The sequence below is a fragment of the Amphibalanus amphitrite genome, unplaced genomic scaffold (genome assembly GCF_019059575.1).
Source record: "Amphibalanus amphitrite isolate SeventyFive unplaced genomic scaffold, NRLGWU_Aamphi_draft 000993F_arrow, whole genome shotgun sequence".
Lineage (NCBI taxonomy): Eukaryota > Metazoa > Arthropoda > Thecostraca > Balanomorpha > Balanidae > Amphibalanus > Amphibalanus amphitrite.
The window spans coordinates 169182-189870 of NW_024882487.1; the positions used below are offsets into that span (position 1 = coordinate 169182).

At 45.4% G+C, this 20689-nt stretch overlaps 1 protein-coding gene across 2 annotated transcripts; it reads right to left on the reverse strand.

Moving 5' to 3' along the window:
- Positions 1-1213: 1213 nt before the first annotated feature.
- Positions 1214-18456, reverse strand: LOC122368973 (uncharacterized MFS-type transporter YhjX-like). 2 transcript variants are annotated; one of them, XR_006254328.1, is made up of 11 exons: positions 18000-18456; positions 14967-15153; positions 11929-12055; positions 11452-11579; positions 10962-11124; positions 9304-9526; positions 4821-4921; positions 4066-4212; positions 3073-3235; positions 2001-2529; positions 1214-1881 (listed from the first exon to the last, which is right to left on the reverse strand). XR_006254328.1 is itself a non-coding variant. In XM_043343315.1 (10 exons), exons 1-10 carry the CDS (start codon positions 18121-18123, stop codon positions 2441-2443), a joined length of 1452 nt encoding a protein of 483 aa, XP_043199250.1. In that variant the 5' UTR covers positions 18124-18456; the 3' UTR covers positions 1214-2440. The 2 variants fall into 2 exon arrangements, 1 of the variants encoding a protein (XP_043199250.1); XM_043343315.1 differs by having other exon boundaries at positions 1214-2529.
- Positions 18457-20689: the final 2233 nt, after the last annotated feature.

Sequence of the window (20689 nt, forward strand, 5' to 3'; positions counted from 1 at the left end):
TAAACAATAAAGCAAAGTCTCTCGGGTGGGAAAAGATGGTATCAAATGTGACTTTGGTGATTGATTTCATGCTACAGGGACTGAATTCGGAAAATGGACTAGACAGTGGTGTTGGGGTGTGGTTACTCTTGTGAAAACCGTTCTGTGGCCCAGAGGTGGCAGTCTACCTTTAAACTCAAAGAACCACTCAATAATGTTTCATTTTTATCCACTTGCAGTCAGTGAAAACTTCCATTTTCGTATGGAGAGCTGAAACTTGGCATACCTGACCTTTAATCAAGCCGAATCTTCTGACACCAACTTGAACTGCATTTTCGTGCCAGGTCAGGTCACTGACCTATGATGTCATAAGTGGACCTCTGCACGGTCTTCAGATGTCGCGACTTCGCAACGCCCTCACTGCCAGAGGAGCTTTCACAGGGAGATTAAACTTTCAGGACCTAGTTTCCATTAGGAGACTCATAAGTTGTATATCTCGGATTTTTCCTCGTACCCCCCTCCCCCCTCGGCCGGCGCGTATGTAGAAAATCAACAGGTCCGTATGCGTCGAGGGTTAAACCTCGCACTTATAAGACGGTTGGGTGGAATTCTTCTCCTTCGGTTTTTTTTTGCGAATAAATGGCGTTAGAATGGCGCATTCCTGGTCCAGTCATCAGCTGATTCTCCAAAGGACATGATGTGGAGTTTGCTAACGTAATAATTGAATGAGGACTTTACTCCACAAGAAATCGTTCGGGTCGGAGCTTTCGAATTGTAAAACAAATCACCCTCAATTTTGCGACCGAGACCCCCGAACCCGATTACGATACGCTGACGAAGCTTTGTAATACAATTCGAAAGCTCCGACCCGAATGATTTCTTGTGGAGTTAAGTCCTAATTCAATTATTACATCAGCTGATTATATTGCTAAGTTTATGAATTATAAACACTTACAATTGCCCCGTGTTACGTTTGACTCCACTCTCCCCTACATTCGATCCAACATTAACTACAGGCTGGCTACCAACTGCAGAGCCATTCATTCACACATGCAATAATAGGTACAAGGTGGACATCTCATTTTGAACGGTAGCTTATAATCGATTGAGCCACGCAACACCCAATCTTCAATATCTACCCCTCTAATTTTATTGTTGACACAGTTCCCTCGTCAGTCAGAATACGAAACGCATTTTTTTCATTTTTTTTTCTTCACACAGCTGATCCATCGGCAGCTGCACACAGTGTATTGTGCCCGGAACCCCGACATCTTATATAATGCCAACACATCATTCACATGTACATGGTCAGCGTCAGCGGGTCTCGGAGAAGAAAATACGCCTTCGACAAGGATTACATACGCGTATTCGCAGGAAGCCCGAAGCAGCACAAAGGACTACCGTTCATAGTATCAAGTGTCAATGCTAAGAGCATTGCTACGCAAACGTCTACCAAAGACTTTTTCAGTGAAACATTTCGTATAGCAAATCTCTGACGCTGAACCACACTATGACATTATCAAACACTCTTTTACAGTCAGTCATACTTCCATTACATGATTAAGGCAGCCCCAAAAACAATTAAGCATCATCACTGTTCACCTAAGCCATGTCCCAGCTCACTTCATTGGCGTATGACCGCCTCTGTTCCGAATCTCATCAATGCATGATCGCTCTCTTGATATTTGTACATGACCGTAGTTTCGATAAGCGAAAACGCACAAATCACTTACATGTGAATGGACCCGCTAAGTCGATTGAGTGCAGACACGCTTTGTGTCTAACATAACTGGCCAATAAATGACAAGGAGATAATTAAACAAATAAATGAAGTTGACATTTTTCCCGACATCAAAAAGGTACCTACAAGGCAAACCGAATAGTAAAAACGGTGAGCTTTCGACCACTGGCCTTGATCAAGCCAACGTGATAGTTAACGATGTTGCTAATTATCACGTTGGTTTGATAAATTGGCCAGTGGCCGAAAGCTCACCCTTTTCTTTTTAACATATAGGTATTCGGTTGGAGCATTTTCCATGTCGAGGAACAAGTCAACTACATTTGTTTGTTTAATTGTCTTCCATATATTTCTTGCTAGAGCACCCAATAATGTTGAATGACAAGAAGATGAAACTAAGGCACCAGGCACAGAAACGAGCGAGATACATGAAAAAGAGAACCGGGAGAATACATCAAGGCACTTCGCAACCATTGTCACCAAACATGGCGGCATAGGAAACAAACGGACCATTAACATACGCCTGAAGCAGAAAGCCAGATTGAAGAGCCCGAGTAGCTCGCTCAGGTATAAACCACCAATTAAACAACTAGGGTACCTACTACTAAATAGCGAATAATCAAAACAGGTTTTCCTTAGTGGAAACTTGATTAGGTACTACAATTCATTCAGACTTTTAAGCTAAATGCAAATAAACAAAAAAAGTACTCGTACTTAGAAAGTTTATATCGAGTTTCCGTTTTTGATCGCCTTGGGTTGCAGTCGCTGACGCCTCGTTGACTCTCCACGGAAGGTCAGTGTGCAGATCACGCCTGTGCGAACAGAGACGGCAGGGTGTCAGCAAATTTTCAGCAAATTGTCAGCAACAGCCGTGTGTGTGGCGTCAACAACACTGCATACATGATGAAACCGTGCCGTCCCCACCTAGGCATCCATTTACTGAAATGTAAAAGGAGTGCCCACTGCTTAAGCTCACTATTCAGGAGTTGAATTGCAAAGGGGTGGCAAATACCTCATTCTCTGTCAGATTCACAGGATTCTTTCGAATTGTATGACAAGGCTGATCTGTCTCTTTCTTTACTGTGGGTTACCGGTTATCTTTGAGAAAGAATCCTGACAAAGATTAACTCAGATGTGTCTGATTCCGATGTCACTGCCTATTACATTTGTAGGCATTGGCACATAGTTATTCATTCCTCCATTCATTTATTTCGTATTATCTCCAGTCCATAACATGGCTTTTATGATCAAGAGTCAATGCAAAGCAGTAAAAACAAACCAACGAAACACGGCGATATCAACTTGAATTAACTTTTTTTTTACCTAGCTGAACCAAATCTGTCGATCCTACTCACTGAGTGTCGGAAAGACGGCCGATGTGAGGAAGAGCGCCAGGTAGCCGAACCTCTGCAGCAGCAGGTCGGTGAGAAACACGGGGATGGGCGCCACCAGGCCGCCGCTGAGCCAGATCAGGCCGTATATCTCGCCGGCGTGCTGCAGACCGAAGACGTGGGCCACCTGGCGGGTGAGAGGGTGAGAGGGGGTAGGTGAGGTCAATCGGCGGCGCGGGCTGCCTGCAGTGTCGTTCAGACAACGCCCTGGTTTATCGCTGTTCTGATATTTGCCAGTATCGTTACGGGACGCGAAGCTTCTCTGGTTTATCGTCTTTAGATATTATCACGAATATGAAATGCTTACGATCGGATATGTTCAAGCCTCTCTCTTGAAAATAGACATATGATTCAACCCTAGTATCAAGCAAGGACCATCAAACCACGAAATAACTAAGGCCTCAGTGACACGCGCTTATTTTATTTATCTAACGCCTTCCTTGTTGCTGTTTGACGTAAATGAACATGAACTGCAATTTGTTGCTGACCCGTGACAAGACGCTTTTTCACATTACTCGTTTCTAACAAGTAACTTTTTTGGGGGTAGGCCCTTTCAGTCTGACAAGACCATCTCAGAGCCGGAAGGATGATAGGAATTAGGAGGAGATTGATCTGGGCAGACACCCTAGAGAGTCGCCGGGACTGAGCCCGTCCAGAGGACAGGCCGACCAGCCCCCCCCCCCCCCAAGCACTTTCTGCACCCGGCTATGGGGTGTGCACTGTGCCCCCTCGGGAGCAGCGGTGCCGCTCTAAGGGAGCAGCCCGCATGAGATAAAGGTGCCTGTCCAGCCCGGAGTGGGGGTTGCGGTATGGAGGAGAAGGATTTCAGTATCCTGAGGATGGAAACGACGGAACGGAGGATGAAGTAGCAAATAAACGTCTGAATGAGCAGCTATCTGATATGGCAGCTCTTCCCATAATAATTCATATGCCGACCCTTCATATGGCAGCACTCACCTCAGCCGGCATGATGGAGAAGGTGCCCGGGAAAGACATGTAGACGAGGCACACCCAGATGAGGAACATGGCCTTCCCGCCGTGGATGGTCAGGTACAGAGTAGCGAACATGGTCAGGAGAAGACCGGCCACTCCCAGCATCGCCACCTGTCGGCGAGGGATGGAACTATATCAGCCACAGCAGTGTCCTCTGGCGGCGAGAGGTGGAACTGTCAGCCACTACACTCATTCGTCGAATGGTGAGGGGGGTCTATTTAGGACGTGCAAAGCGTTAGTTCATTTACGAAAATAAGAATTACCTCGCTTTTGCATCGAAATATGTAAACGGTGAAAAAAGGTTATAATATCTAATTCCAAAATAGTTAGTACCTACAAATTGACTGCAATCCAGAATGCTTGATTTAAATGGTCTAAAAATTAGGTACCTTTTTATTGCTCATGTATTGGTAAATGACATTATTGATACATTGATTGCTTGATTGATTGATTGAGTAACATGCTCATTGCAAGTTCAAATTGCAAAAGCTGTCACCGCTGCTTATCTGTTAAGCTTCAAACAAGGCATCAAAATGTAGCTTCCGTTTAATTCCCGATCTCATGTGCCGTATCGGTAAACAGCATTAGTTTATGGTAAGCGTTCGACATAGAGCCCCTTGCATAACGTGTTCGAGATCGCAGGGCTACACATGACGACGGTACTCACTGACAAGGTTGGGGTATATCTAATCCTTTAATGCCTTATCCATATCACTGACCCGGTAGTTGGTCCTGTCGTTGACGAAGCCCCAGATGACGCGTCCCAACAGGTTAAACACAGAAGCTGCCGAGCCCACGGCGGACAGGAAACGGTCGTCCTCTGAAACACAAACCGGCCAGAAACGTCGGTCATCCCTGGAAAAGGGCGATATGGTCACACATTGTAAATATGAGGAATGAAGAAAGACAACATTCGAGTAAGCGGGATAATTTCTGCATCCAAATGTACGGTTTCGAGAGCATGCATGCATGCATAATGCATATTCCTATCTATTGCACCCCTTCAAAACTATCATCTGGATTAGTTATAAAAAACGATAACAAAGTGCTTATGAAAAGCCGGTTTTATTCGACAAGGGTAAAACTAAACAACATGAAAAAATCGCCCAAAGTAAAGGGCAATATTCAAAAATGTAGTATTTAAAGTCTGAGCTTAGGTACTTGTTTTGTGTGTGTAGTTGTGCGTGTGTTCACTTGCTATGTGTTAACTACTTGTACCTTGAAAGATTTCCTGTCGCCGTCTAAAATATTATGTGGCGGTATTGTTAGATGGGGCATTCCACGATAGATCGTACCACTTTTTTCCAATTTGACACCCTCATCTCTCGGAATTTGACGAGAATCGGTCTCAGGGGTAATCAGGGGCTCTGAATCCACCTGTAACAATTTCAGGCTTATCAGATAAGTATTTTTTGAGTTATGGTGTATAACATTTTTTTATCTTGCTTTGCAGCGCTAAGTTTGGCGGGCTGTAACTCTAAGACGGATTATTCAAATGCCAAATGTTATATAACATTGAACTTGCAATGAAACAGAGATTAATATGTATTTTTGAAATTTCGAAAAATACGTTATTTTTTATTTATGACGTATCGAGTTTTCTTTCATTTGTATTTTTTGGACTTTGGGACCAATTTTTTGAATTTTTATTTCTTTAAAAAAAAATATTTGGCTCATTGTTAACAAATATGCAAAAAAATTAGGAAGGTGTTCTTTCTATAAATGTATTTATTTTACGTCACGATAACGGTTTCGAATAGTGATTTCGGGAGGGGAGCTTACAAATGGCGTGGTAAAGCTGCCTAGTAACATCACGGGTTACTGAAATTTCAATTGAAGTCTGAGTCATCTGAAAAAAGTGAAAAGAGGGTTCATCCAATACTCTTTCCTATAAGCGCGAGGGTGAAAAAGGCTGTTTGGTTCTGACATTGTTTTAGACGCCAACGACCATAGCTGTCCGAGATGAAAGTTACAGGACTCATACATGGTGTCCTCCAGAGGTCTCACAACTTGTATATCTGGGAATGTTTAAGGTTACGTGAGGTCAGGTCGGTCACGTGACATCACTGTTATAAGTCAATTGGGAAATATAAAAACTGTTAGTTTGGCGCCGAGAATGATCTAAAACTACCCCACGTACATGGTATCGTGATTTCATGCACTTCTTGCAAAGTCCAATGCTTTTCTTTTGCATTGGTAGCCTTGCGTGACGTCATTTATGACGTCACTAGGGTCGTACGAGTTTTTCGTCAATATCTCCCGATCAAATGAAGCTAGAGAGTTGGGAAAGCCACCAATGGACTCGGGAAGACCTTCCGAATCGAATGATATGCCATATGATAAGGGTTGCCCAGCTTCGTGACCTGAAGGGCTCTCCTGACCTTGATCCGAGGTCAACTGCTTAAGTTGACCTCATCCTAGCAAAAAGTATACCATTCGATGCACCTGAGCTAGGCGAACACAATGATGCCAAAATCGCGGCCCTGCGGCCTTTTTTTGCGAAGTTATTTACTAAAAACCGAACCCGTAACTTCAGTCACTTGACCTGACCTCAGACGCCATACCGGTTAAATTGAGACCTTAAAATCGGGTACCAATCGCTGCGACTTGTTGCGGCACACACGCTCGTTTTTTCCGCGAGGCTCTAGCTCTATTAGAAGCGAAACGGCGTGCTGGGGTCGTATCAACCCCTCCGAAACCCATTTTGTTTGCGGGAAAATGAGGATTTTATAGAAAGAACGCCTTTCTAATTTTTTGCATGTCGATTTGCAATGACATGAAGTTTATTTTGAAAAAAAAATGGAAAAATTTTGGTCCCAAAGGTCATTAGAGGCAAATGAAAAAAGATTAAGGTTTTTGCTCAACAATGGAAATTTTTCTTTGGAATTTTTAAATGGTAATACTAATTTTTGATTCATCGCAAGCTTAGTGTTGTTTACTGTTTGTTGGTAGCTTAACCCGTTCTTGAGTTATAGGCCATCAAACTCACCGTTGCAAACCGAAGTTAAAAAATGTAATGCAATATAACTCAAAAAGTTTTGATCTGAGAAGTCTGATATTTTGCCAGGCGTCTTTGGGGTCTATGATTACCCCTAGGACGGATTTTCATTAAAATCTGAGAGATGAGGGTGACGGGCCTGGTACGATCTATCGTGGAATGCCCCAGATACTATTGTAGTCCAGGTACCTTTCGGTGCCTCCTTTATTATCATCAGTTGCATGCTCCCACCTCTTTCTTAGGTGTGCCGCACCTATCCACCCCTTTCGTTATATAAGCCACGGGCGGCTTATATAAACCCCAGCCGAGGGGTTCATGGGCAGCGTTATATAACCGGTCTCCGTCGGCTCTCCTTGGGTGGGGTAAAGTTGCAGCGTGCCGATCTGTTGCTGCACTCATTTCTGGAGAGCGGCTCGTGCCAACGCACTGGTTGTCACCACCGCTGGCACGTGGTTCCAGTTATGTAAGGCCCACCCACCGGACCCAGCCTGGCTCCAGGCCGTGGGCGGGGTGGGTGGTAAGACTCGAGGAAGTTGCACATGTCCTGGGGCCGTTAAAGAGCAGCTCTGCCGTAGCGCCGCTTAATGAGACACACGGCCCAATTGAAGTGTATTGGATTTCCACAGTAGATCGTTAAGGAAAGCTAGTGTAACTATTTATAAAACGAGAAATTTGTATCATCGCCGCCTGCCAGTATTTTTTATTACATGCGCTAATGATAGATAAAAGCCTAAAAAAAACACTAGCATATAATAAACTCCTACTGTCTACCATATTTTTTTTTTTAAATATAATAATAGGATGCATATCAGCAAGACGCATTTAGGGGGGGGGGGGGCGATAAATGAGCGAGCGCTATTGCTCCAGCACCGCTCGTGTACAAGTGCAAAGTAATACCCCAACTGACTTACGAGTATGTGGGGTACTCTACCAATCATTCAAGTCAATCGGCCTAGCGCGGCGGTTTCTGGGATATAAGTAAGCTCTGAACAAAGTCGCGTAAGCAGAACAGCTTTGACACCGCTGACCTGGCACTTGCCGTGCCATGCTGGTCACCCATATGTATCGGAAGTGTTGAGTTCATGATTTTATTGAAGAATCTATCTGATGCAGAAAACAGCTTGTCGATCGGTCGAGCGGTTGCTTAAAGGGACCCTCCCACCTTCAAAAAAGTTTATGAATTGGCATGAAAGTGATGTCGCTCGGTTCAGAAAGAGCGAAAACGAATATCTACCAAATTTCACCGAAAAATATTCACCGGTTTTCAAGATATTAGACTTTTACTTTTGTTTACTTTTTTGGGATCTCCGCTGTTTCTAGCGACTTTATTTTAGAAGTGCGGCGTTTGCGGCAGATGTTGCGCGCAAATAGCATATACCAGCGCGTGCTACAAAACGTTTTAGTCAAACATTTAAAAATCGTTAGATATTTGCGCTGACGTCACACATTCAGAGGGGTATTCCTAAGCATTAGCACCTCTGAATCAAAATGCTGCAATTTTGAAATTCAATATTTCCGATTTAAGGCATTTCTCGATGTTGTGAGTGCCGAAACCGGTAATTGTGAGCCAGGGACCCCATTTTGGCTATCTCAACTCAAATCTAATGTTAAGGTGGGAGGGTCCCTTTAAGGTTGTAAAAAGCGTCACGAGGCTGGTCGATCAAAGATCGACCGTGTGGAAGCTCTTTCAGAATTAAAGAGATTTTCCGATCTGTTCATGGCGAACTTAGCTGTAGATAAGAAATTCCCAATTTTGACAATATAATTATTTTGAATTTTGGGGTTTAATCTCGTGAAGCAAAAAGGGCTAGAGTCTCGGTAGTCTCGGTTCGAAGCTCTTTCAAAGCTCTTTCGCTTGACATGTCCTTAGCTTTGACCTGAGCCTAACGGTTGGACCTATACAGACGGCAAAAACCACCAAAATAGATGGATTAAAGGAAACAGTTTTTCAACAATTTTTGCAACAACATTAGCGTCAATAATTGTATGAGTTATTTTGCCAACATCGTGTTTTTCTCGTCGATATGTATCGAATGAGCCTGAAAAGGTCAGCTTGAGCTGAAAAGGTCAGCTTCAAAATTTGGGATAAAAAATGTATACACGATAAAAAATTGACGTGTGATAGGTAAGCCTTACAAAGTTTTGTGGTTCTGCACGCCAAGATTTTCCATAAAAAAAAACTGTAGAGAGCGCGGGAGACTCACGAATAAACTGCTGTCCAAACGTCTTCCAGAGCGGGTTGATGAAGCCGATGCAGAGATTGTTGCAGAGATAGGTGACGAACAGCTGCCAGAAGGTCGGCGTCTTCACGGCCTGCATGATGGTCATGCTGCTGCTGTAGTCGGCCGCGCTACCCTCCTCTGGCTCCTGGTCGGCCGCGCCGGGGTCGGAGGACGGGTCCTCGGGCTTCATCCCGTCGGCGGTCGCCTGACAGTGCCGGACAGGGTGGCAGTGTGAGTGGGGCGAATGTATTATAAATACGGAAATTGATGAACAGGTGACGAACAATCACCGTTTGATGTAAATATTTATACAAAAATGTGATAGTCGGTTGGCCGAAGCAATGGTACTTTTCGCGAAAGTCCAGAATAAAACTGTTATTTAGTTCACAACATATGTAGGTAAGTAGCCTAAAGTAGGTAAGCTATCAATTGAACGGGCTTGACACGTTAAAAGCAAAATAATATGTCTTGAATCAGTGTAGATATTGTTTTGAAGTCCGTAGGAAGATATTGCCAATCGATCATTGCATAGATACCAATTGCTTTAACCCTCGCCGGCACAGGGGGTTGATGCAGCCCCCCCCCCCCTAAGGTTTTTCGCGAATAGCTCGCGTAAAAAGCGGCCTATCGCGACGAAACTTCAGTATCCTCGCATTGATCAATTTCACACCTACTCTGAAAATTGCATGACCCTGACCCAAATGACCTTTGACCTGTGACCTCTTTTCCGAGGCCATGTTTGGCCGGAATCGCGATTCGGCGTATGTCGGCTCGCATTAGCCGCGCGTTTGCAAGCTTTTCGTGGTTTCAAACGTTCAAACATGTGATTTGATGTTGCTCCCATACATAAGGGTGGGTGTCAAGGTCACCTGAAGGTCAGGTCAGGTCATTGACCTCTGGTGACCTCGGGTGACCTCGGTTCACTTTTTCGAGTTTTGCATGTTTCTAGGCTAGTTTTTGGTGCTGAATTCAAATTTAGCAACCATTTGAACATTAACGAAGAAGTTTTGGTGCCATCGTAACATGTTACGAAGCTGTCAGAGGTGGTTGACAAGTATTATGAATACCCGTCACAACTCCTACCGGTTGACCTGACCTGACCTGACCCGACCTGGTCTAAATGCTTAAAGACATCATCTCTGATCAAAACTAACACGATATTCGTGATCAGCACCCCGGAAAACCACATAGCAGCCACACTTTACGACTTTCTAACAGGTCCCGATTTTCCCGGTTTTCGGGTCATTGACCTGACCTGGAAGGTCACCCGATGACCTAGGACCTTAAAATTGGGTATCATCGGCTTCCTCTCGTGACGGGCAACACGCTCGTTTTTTCCGCGAAGCTCTAGCTTGATCAGGGGCCAAACGCGAGGGGGGTCGTACCAACCCTTGTGCCGTCGAAGGACGCAAAATGGCCTGTGCCGGCGAGGGTTAAAGGGTTATAAGCATGTAGAATCTTGACATAAAATAAGATAGAGGCTTGAATAAAAGAGCCTTTTTATGAAAGCTTATTTTAGACCTTTTGTATAAGCATAACTGTCCTTTCAGCCAATCGTTCTCTTGTCAACAAAGTTCAAAATCCAGCCATTATTTTGCCAGCGCCCTCTCCGACTCGACCTGTCCACCTATTGGGTTTACCTGCAGTTCCACGCCGAGCTCCTGGCAGTCATCGCTCTCTTTGAGCGGCACCGGCTTCTTGATCATGCCGGCAATGGCCAGAGCCTGCAGGACGATGTAGACGCCGCCGGTAAGGAGAAAGACGTACGGCACCTGGGACAGCAGCTGCTGGTCCTTGAAGTAGCTGAGGGTGACGGGTGAGAGGTAAAGTGAGAGGTGGCGGCGGGTTGGTTCGGTGGGCAAGGAGATCGGCACTCAAAAGATAATTTGAAGTTTGGTAACAATTGGTACTTGTACTCTGGAGCAATTGTGAATAAAAAGTTTCTGTAGCAGTTTTCTGGGCCGAAGAGTTTCTGCCGTCAATTGTGTGTGCTTTTAGTCTACTAAATCTTTGCAATATGCAATTGTGCGTATAACAACATACTCGTCAGTTGCTATTTTGAAGGTGAGAATCCCTAGATTGTCATGTGTATACAGGAGCGAAAGACGACTTTGTTTCATTTACGCTCACCCGTCTTCCGCTGGGGAGATGTTGTTGGGATTCAGAAACGCCGTTTGCATGCTGTTGAATACGAGAGCTCCGAGGCCAAACCCTCCGACAATGAAGCCGTTAGATGTTCCTTTTGAATTCGGAAACCACTGAAAAGCAATGTAAAGCAGTAAGCACACATGTTTATCAACACCAATGCCAACTTCCAATATTTGCTGACCACAAACAAGCGTTAACTTAGGTAATGTCACCATTGATAGCAAAAGATGAGACAAGAAAACAAACGTTTCTAAGACATCAGCATAACGCAATACAGACATGCCATAGACGAGACCAATCTAGACCTTACAAACATGTCACAAACGAAAACAACACAGACCTTACCAACACGTAGCAGACGACCCCAACGACCCCAGCATAGACCGTACCGACATGCAGCAGACGAGACCAACACAGACCGTGCCGACATGCCACAGACGAGACAAAAATAGACCGTACCGACATGCCGCAGACGAGAGGCACCACGTAGGCGATGCCGACTCCGAGTCCATTGATGACGCCGAACAGCAGAGCCACCAACCAGACAGAGTGCTGCACGGCGAAGTAGCACAACGACACCCCCGACCTGAGGTCAGAGGTCAGGCCTGGGGTCAGAGGTCAGACCTGAGGTCAGTGGTCAGGCCTGGGGTCAGAGGTCAGGCCAGAGGTCACCTCGGGTCGTGTCAGATCGTGTAGTTGCAGCTTCCGGAGAGGGGGTGAATATAAGGACTAGAAACACAACTATTGAGAAACTCACTGGCCTGGCGGATCCAGAAAGGCGGTCTCGGACGCTGCAGGGCGACATATCCCCCCAAAACGTTTCTAAATAAAAAAAAACTCATCGAATTTAGATTCCTTGTGCACTGTTGTGCAGTTTAAAATAAACTTTTCTCCATAAAACTTCTTAAGTTTTCGTTTTATTCGCGGAAAACCGCAAATTTTCGTCGATTTCAAGCGCTACGGGGAGGGGGGCATTTGCCCCCTGGATCCGCCAGTGGAGACAATGGTGAGAACTGATGAACTAACAGAACTATTGAGAAACTGAACAATATGTAGGCCTCAAGGCTCAGTTGAAATAACCGGTCGTTTTTACACGAAAATCGAGAAAATATTAGTCATCTGGTTCGCAGCCAGAGGCATGTCATGGGCCAGACGAAAGTTTGGCACTCGATGCTAGGGGCCTAACGCACAGTTATTTATAGACGTATTTTCCTGGGTGAGGTCCAGCACACAGCAGGCGTGGGTGACACTGACTGGGTCATTATTTTTGGTCTGGTGACCGAAATTTTACTCGTTTGTTCGGCGGCGACAGAACAGAGGGCGAGAAAAGATTGTCTGGCCATGGTATCCCATGTACTGGCTCAGACGAAGATATGAAATCATTCCCACTGCTGTTACCCACTAATAAATATTTATTCATACTGCTGGGTTTTACAGCCGACAAATGGCAGACGTGAATAAAAACCAGGGAACTGTTTGTTAGGTAGGATTTACGACAGCGTCCAACTGCTCCGTCACGGAAAATATCACCACCTATGTTTATTGTTTATTGACGAAAGCATTGAGTGTGACAGCTGTAGACGAGGGAAGAGGAAGCAATCGATCCATCAAAGACCGCTAATAAGAATCATTTTATGATGAGCTACTTTGTTAATGTATGGCGCCACACATTGACATATCCATATCATCACGCGTCCCAAACTGCATCCCCCCTCCCTCTCCCCCGGCTCGGTTCGTCCCAGCTGTGCCTTGCGGCACAGCCTATACGGCAGGGTGTACTGCGGAACAGTCTACCCACCAGGCGCACTGCTCTGAGATGTGGCGTAAGGCCGGGAGAGGGGAGACATGTAGTTTCCACGCAGAAGCATGTGAATTGTGCAGCTAGCTATGTCGCATATTATATTCTTTGCAGAAAATCGCCAATGGAATTGATTGCGAGAGCGGACAGCGTAGTGTAACTGAATACCGGGTTCCCGCCAACCAAATACATTCGAGAGCGATAGAGGGCACCCAGTACCTACGTGCACAAGCATGAGGTGCCGTACTCCAACCGATCAACTGTCACGAACATGATGGATATAATCAATCAAAGAAAATATCATGCAAGTACCTACTCCAAACCAGTAGTGCAGAGTAGCTATTTTCAATCATGGTAAGCCTTGAGGGAACGCAAACAGAACGTGCATTGTGGTATGTACATATATGCATTGAATTGAGACGAAAAATAAATGTCTTTGGCTTTTACGCACGTTACCCTGCGCTAGAACCCTCCCATTACCACAAAGACGTACAGCTGCGTATAGCTATTGATTCATGATAGGAAGGTGAGATGGATTGGGATATCCGGAAAGATGTCAGTTCCTTATCCTAACTTCCACTTAGGCTTTAGCTTAATTGTTAATTGAGCTGACTGAGTTCACAAAGTAAGTGGCGAGGACTACTGGCCAGCATTCACGAGTTTATTTTAAGTGGCGATGATTTTAGCATTGTTGAACGACAAAATATAAAATTTAGCCCAATCTGAGGAATCATGCGCGTCCATTGGGCAGTATCCGTCCCTTTTGCCTGCCCTGCTCCATTGTCCTTTCGAGTTTCGACTTCGGACTCCCTTCCCCCCCCCCCCTCCAAGTATCATTCTTATATTGTCAACCAGATGAGGAGAGGGCGGTCAGGTCGGCTCCCCCCCCCCCCTCCCCCGTCTTCGTCGTCAATGAAGATCATATTCCACGGCTGTTGAAAAAAGCATTACTTCAATCAGTTTGCCTAAACATGCCGTCTATCAAGTAAAACGGTGATACATATAGGTAACAGCAAATATTACGTTTGTGTTACCTACGTGCTGCGAGCTAGCGAAAATAATCAATAACACGTGTGTTTGCCAACGATTTAGCACATTTCCCATGCTAACCATTTCTGTTGTCAGATTTTAATCAGCTTCACGGTTGTGCCGAGGCCGTAACAGGACAAAAGAGAACACTATCAGTTAAATTGCTGCTTTATAATTATCATTATTTTTTAATTGCTTTCATTCTAATTTCTAAATGAAGTCACTAACGAAGCTAAAGCCTCATTCTCACGTTGCCCAGCCTAGCCTAGCAAAGCAAAGCAAACTCTTCAGCTAAACTTCAACAGGTTTGTTGAAGTTCCGCACCCCTTCAGTCTCACATTGCCTCTGGCTTTATGAGCCGACTGAACACTTCACCGAACCATGACAAGCACTTCCCCACTCGGCGCTCATTTTACCATCCCAACTGACGCTGATGAGCCCATGCAAATCATATGGCTTGACCTTGGTGAATTTCCCAAACCACGGAACCGAACGAACTCTATGTAGTCGCCATTCCCTAACCACGTGACTCAATGCTCAAAAGCATTTATCAAATCACGTGTCTCGCCCCTGGCCATCTCACCAACTCACACGTGACAAAACCATGACAAGGCCCTGCGACCATTCGCAAATCACGTGACTGAATGTCGAAGACCCCAAAGGAACTCACGTGACCAGTGAGCACCCGATGAAGGCTGTCCATCGGGCGCCGATCCTGTTGGTCAGCCAGCTACCCAGGGAGAGGGTCAGACCCTCGAAGAAAGACAGGCTCGCCGAGACCCACATCAGCTGGGCGTAGTTGATGGTGGGATCCAGGCGGTCCCTCATGTAGGACGTCATGTAGGTGGTCAAGTTGCCTGCGGTGCACAAAAGAAAGCGGTCGCTGATTCTCGAGGGCAGCTAGTCATGTCATCGCATACAACGAAATGAGAGCACTCGTTACCCCCACCACGATCATATCTTGGCTTGATGTTGTTCTTCGATTAATATGTTTGGAGTGTTCTTACTTTGTTTATGCCAGATGGTCGATCCTTCTGGTTTTCTAAAAACTTCGTGATAAATGGAAATGACGAACTCAGCCGAACTTCCAAGGATTGCGTAGCTAGTAGCTAACTACCTACATATACAATGTTGCGGTTGATCTTTGATAAGTAATCTAAACAATGTACGGGCATTACCACGGAAGCAAGAAGTAGCTTTTTGCTCATTACGGAGCGAGCGTAGTCTTTCCTTAGGTTAACGGAAATTTCTGAGTATGAGCGGCCGGCCGTGGTCACGCTTTTGCGAGGCTTATATCTCAGCAACCACTTGACCGATTTACACGCGGTAATTTTTGTAGGGTAGCTTCATTCCTTCTACCAAGTATTGGACTATTCCTGATGCATGTGGGTGACCCCTTATGCACGTGCCACGTGCAAAACGAAGAGGTGTCCGTTTTGTAATTGTTGCAATATCTCGGTAACTACTTGGCCGATTGCGCTGAAAGTTGGCATGTAGGTAGGCACCCACTAGGCACTGCATATCCATGTGCCAGAGTTGGGGTGCTGCTGCACGTGCGCACGTGCAGGGGTCGTTTCCAGATCTCGAGAACGGCTGGACCGATGGCGCTCAAATTTGGTACACGTTTAGAGACCAGTTAGTAGGGTGCCGTGCACAAGTCAGTTGGGACCCATTTTGCACGTGCGCACGTGCAGGGTGCCGCTTCCAGATCTCGAGAACGGCTGGGCCGATTGTGCTCAAATTTGGCACATCGCTAGAGACCGGTTAATAAGGTGCCGTGCACAAGTCAGTTGGAGGTACCCCCTCGAAATTTCGCACGTGCAAGGCCCACCCTCTCGCTCGCTCCGTTAGTCGCCCCAAAAGGCGTTATACTGGTTTCAGACTCGATATTCTCTGGTACTGAGCTCAGTGATCACTATTAAATACAAGACTAGGAATGAAAATTAAACGCAATCAGTAACTTCTGGTCATCATTTTCCCCGGATGGGATCGTCTCAGTTTTTAAACAAATTTCATTCCCGCACATGTTGTAAAAAGTTAGCATAGTTCAGTGGATTAGGTCACAAGTTGAAGTCAAGTGATCTCGCTTCCAGAAAAAGTCGACTGAAAATACATAAAAGTCGATAATATGCCGACTGAATATTGCTTTGAAACGTGATTAAATGAAAAATAAAGGCAGCAGGATACATGGAACTTTGACCTGGGATTTTTACATCGGTAGCCAAACGTCAGATCAATTTGTGATCGTCTTATTTAGCATGAGGCAATGGAGAAAATAAAACTGCATTCCTTTGGTGCGCCAGTCGTAGCAAATACTTTCGAACTTTGTTTAATAGTTTGTAACCAATACAACTACTCAATGCCGATTAATTGATATGTTTCATATGTTTCCGGTCAGCCAATGACCTTAACCGTCTGCTGTTTTTTTTTCAGATGATCTTTCAATGTCCTCTTATTGGCAATAAGACAATAGGGGACATTTGATTTTTTTCTTCTCAATTACCCATTGTTACCACGCGGCTCTTGAACCGAGTAACAACAGGGGTGTTTGTTTTTACGGACCACTGGGCCGCGCCGGTCAAATTGGCACAGAATTTCAGTTTTAATGCCAAATCATGACACATCTCAATTCGCTGCTTTACAACGCCCTATTTCATCATATGATCGTCTGAACTCAGAGTAAGGTAGTCTTCAGAGTATTGCGTAAACAAGTTTTTGTGCTATACTGTCAGCGCATGACTAAAAAGTGTTCGTCCTTTGGTCTCACTACGGCAACTGTCTGCTTTGTGTTACTAAGCACAGCCAAGTAACTTGACATGATGGAGTTTATGGGTAGTAGGTAACGCCTATTATATAGTTAGAGGACGTGTTTCAAGTTAAAGACGGTGTTTACAGATGCTGGTATGTATATTATGCAAGCTAGATCGAGCATAGGCCGTGCTAACCCAGTCTAACAGAGATTTTCACCCAGCTCCGAAAGTTCAGACTCTGGTGAAAGTCACCAGAATCAGAGCTCAGAACTTAAGTGAGCAATATACCGGAGTTAAGCTCGAATGTCTGGTCCAGAGGGCAAGGATAAAATAGTCCAGGATCGCCACAACTCGGTCACGAAACCAAGCGTACCCGAGAATAACAAGCATATCCGTTATAGGAAATCCAGTGATTTGGATAAGAATTAAGGAATGCGCAAAAGCCATGGGAATTTAAGATGCATCGTCTCTAATTCACCACATTCCCCATTGCAAACAGCCCCGACAATAATCAACTGCCAATTAAAAATAGTATCTACAGTGCTTCAAAAAAGGTTGGCATTATATAACTGACAAACTTAGTTTCACAGAGATTCTTTGTCTGTTTGTGTCCTTAAAGTTATGATGAGCATTTCTGACCGCCGACCTCTCTCCAAAATTACACGATTCTCTTGTTGCGCGTTAGAAATGTCGTTATTATTAGGAATACCATTACAATAGAGTATACATTAATTCATCCCCGTTTAGACAAAGCATGGATGGTCAACTAAACACCGTAATACAGACAAACATGAAACAGGACATGACACAAATACATAAAAGTTTATACCTACCTAAGTTTATTTCGGGAGGAAAAGAGGAGAGAAAAAACGCAAAACACGACATGATATCACGACAGCGGAATTACGTGTTTATTCATCTATAGTGCCGGTGAGTCCTGTAGGTCTACCTACCAAATGTGAAGATAGCCCCGAGAGTCAGCTCCAGGACGAAGCCGCACACGCAGACGACCACCCCCTGCCAGGGCGGCGGGTTCTCCCTCAGCTTCTCCAGCCAGCGCGTCACCATGTTGTCCATGCTGGTCCTCTCCGAACCCAGCGCTGGCCTCGTCCAACCGGTCGTTGCAGCTCTCCTCACGTCAGCAGGCGAGCAGCGACACCGCGCTAGCGTTGACTGTCGCTCACCGCCGCACAGCCTGCCACCGACGCGTCCCGACTCCACGCACTCCCCCGAACCACCGACGCGCGCCGACGCAGTCCCCCAATCGACGCACGCGACCCGTACCGTGTACTACGCAACAGCTGTTACACACAGCCGACGAGGCGCGTACGACAGCGCGATCAGCCCTCACCCCAACGCCGACCGGTCGGAACTGGCCCGAACGCGGGGCGCCCGGCGCGGCACCGCTGGGAACTGACCTTGCCGCGGGCAGGCACGAGCTTGGGGACGGGAGGCGCCCGCGTTGTATGATGGGCGGCTGCACGGTGGAAGGTGCACGGCGGAAGGTTGAATGTGGATGGTGAACGGTAGGCAGTGGACGATAGACGTCGGATGGCGGAAGGGTGAATGTGGATACTCACCTGGTGGATACCAGGATACCATGTGGATACCTGGTGGATAATGTGGATACCATTCACCAGGATGGTGAACGGTAGGCGGTGGACGGCGGACGGTTGTGGATGGTGAACGGGGAACGGTGGACGGAGGAAGTTTGAATGTGGATGGTGAATAGTAGACGTTGGGCGGTGGGTGCAAGGTGGTGGACGGTGGACGGTGGACGGTGGACATTAGGCGGGAGACGGTTGAATAAAAATAGTGAAATAGTGAAATATTGGGCGGTGGACGGGCGTAGGGTGATGGACGGCGAACGGTGGTTGGTGGACGGTGGACTGTGGACGCCGAACGGCAAACAGTGGCTGCTGGACGGCGGACGGTTGCCGTTTAATCCCCATTTTACATGCCGTACGGGATTATTGACGACACGTGCTGGTGATCCGAGTTTTCCATGTCCAACTCGGCTGCTGAGCCACCTAGCGACACGCGTAAGCGGAATTCGAAAGAGCGTAAAAGAATTATGAAGAAAATACTTAAGCCATTTTTTAGGTCAGGTCAAACGTCAGGTCACCAGAGGTCATAAAAGGTCAATTTTAGCTTACTTTAACATTTTCTACAAACCCGCGCATGATTCCGGAACCAAGCTAGGTACAGCGCCGCGGAAAAGGGCATTCGATAGCTCGCTAGCGTTCTTTTGCTAGCTTCTTTTCATATTTAATTTAACCAGGGCCTTGATTTAACCTAAGTTTACTACCGGTGTAGCCTCCAGAGGGAAAAAAACCTCCAAAAATATAAGCCGTTTTTTTTTACGAAAACATGTTTTGTTATATAGGAATTTTTTTTCGAATGGAAAAAGCACAACATTTATTTTGCAACATAGTGTTCCTCTCGTCGAGACGCGTCAAATAAATTATCATTTGACATTGAAGATCATTTCGAAAATTTGACCTCAAGTCAGGGTGATGACCTGACCGGAAAAAGATAATCTTGCATATCAGTCGATCCACATCGCCGAGCTGAACACATCTGGGGGGTTTTCATCGCTCTAGCATGTCTTTACCAAGTAATTGTAAAAAAACTAGCTTGAACATTTCATAACCTGAGATGACATCAGGGGAACAAAGAGGGGTCACGGGTGTAATTTTCCGATTCAGTGTGTATGTTTACCTGTAAAGTGTAAACCGATATTCGAGAGTATTTAGAACGACGTTCGTTTAAAAGAGGCGCATTTCAATTTCCTCCCATTGACTTAAATGGAGAGGTTGCAAAGTTGATCTGAACTTAGGCCGCATACATCAAAATTAAAAGATAAACACTCTATGCATACTGTTACTTCATTGCACCACTCGCTGAATGTTTCAAAGCGCCCGGTCAGAGACTCAGTCGGTGTAGCTTTGGCAAGGATTGGAATTAATTATTTGAGATGAAGTCACTTGACGTGACCTAGTGACCTGACCTGGGAAGACCCGGGTGTGATTTTTTTTTTGTATGTGTAGATAAGGTGTCGGCCTTAAGGTGTGCCAATAACAGCGGCGCTGCGCGCGGTCTTTTTTATAAGTATTTGCGAAAAAACTCCCCCTCCCCCTGCACGATACGGATTAAAATGCCAATCACAATAAATAGGCAATTAGGCATGATTTTGCCTTAAACTCTCAGAAACTTTTACTCACATTTTACGATAATTTTGTCTTATACTAGGCTGACTGAAATCATTATAACGAAACAAAAAGCGTTGTCCTATGCCGATTTCTACAGCATTGAAGCAGTGACAGACGCAATATTTATTTTATCTAAATAGGTTTTCGCCAAAGGCATAGATAAATGTAATTTGTGAATGCTTAAGTCGGCTTTTTAAGTCCGTTTGGGCAATTTTTAAATCATATTCCTTTGCAAATTATATTTCTTATGCACTTTTAACATAATGATGAAATTGAAGTTGTCATGTTTTTAATCGTTCATTTCATCATTTGTAATTTAAAATCAAAACAATCATGCTTTCTGTTTCTCGCCGGCACAGGGGGTTAAACATGTTTGGATACAGCCCCCTAAGGTTTTTTCGCGAATGCGTAAAAAGCGACCGATCGCGACG

Bases quoted from the DNA above. Each gene is read 5' to 3' on its own strand.
- LOC122368973 (XM_043343315.1), bottom strand. From the start codon at position 18,123: ATGGACAACATGGTGACGCGCTGGCTGGAGAAGCTGAGGGAGAACCCG. The intron at 15,154-17,999 runs GTAGGTAGACCT...TGTGCACCGCAG, and splicing joins CGGGGCTATCTTCACATTTG to GCAACTTGACCACCTACATG. The intron at 4,213-4,820 runs GTCAGTGATATG...CCTCGCCGACAG, and splicing joins ACGACAGGACCAACTACCGG to GTGGCGATGCTGGGAGTGGC.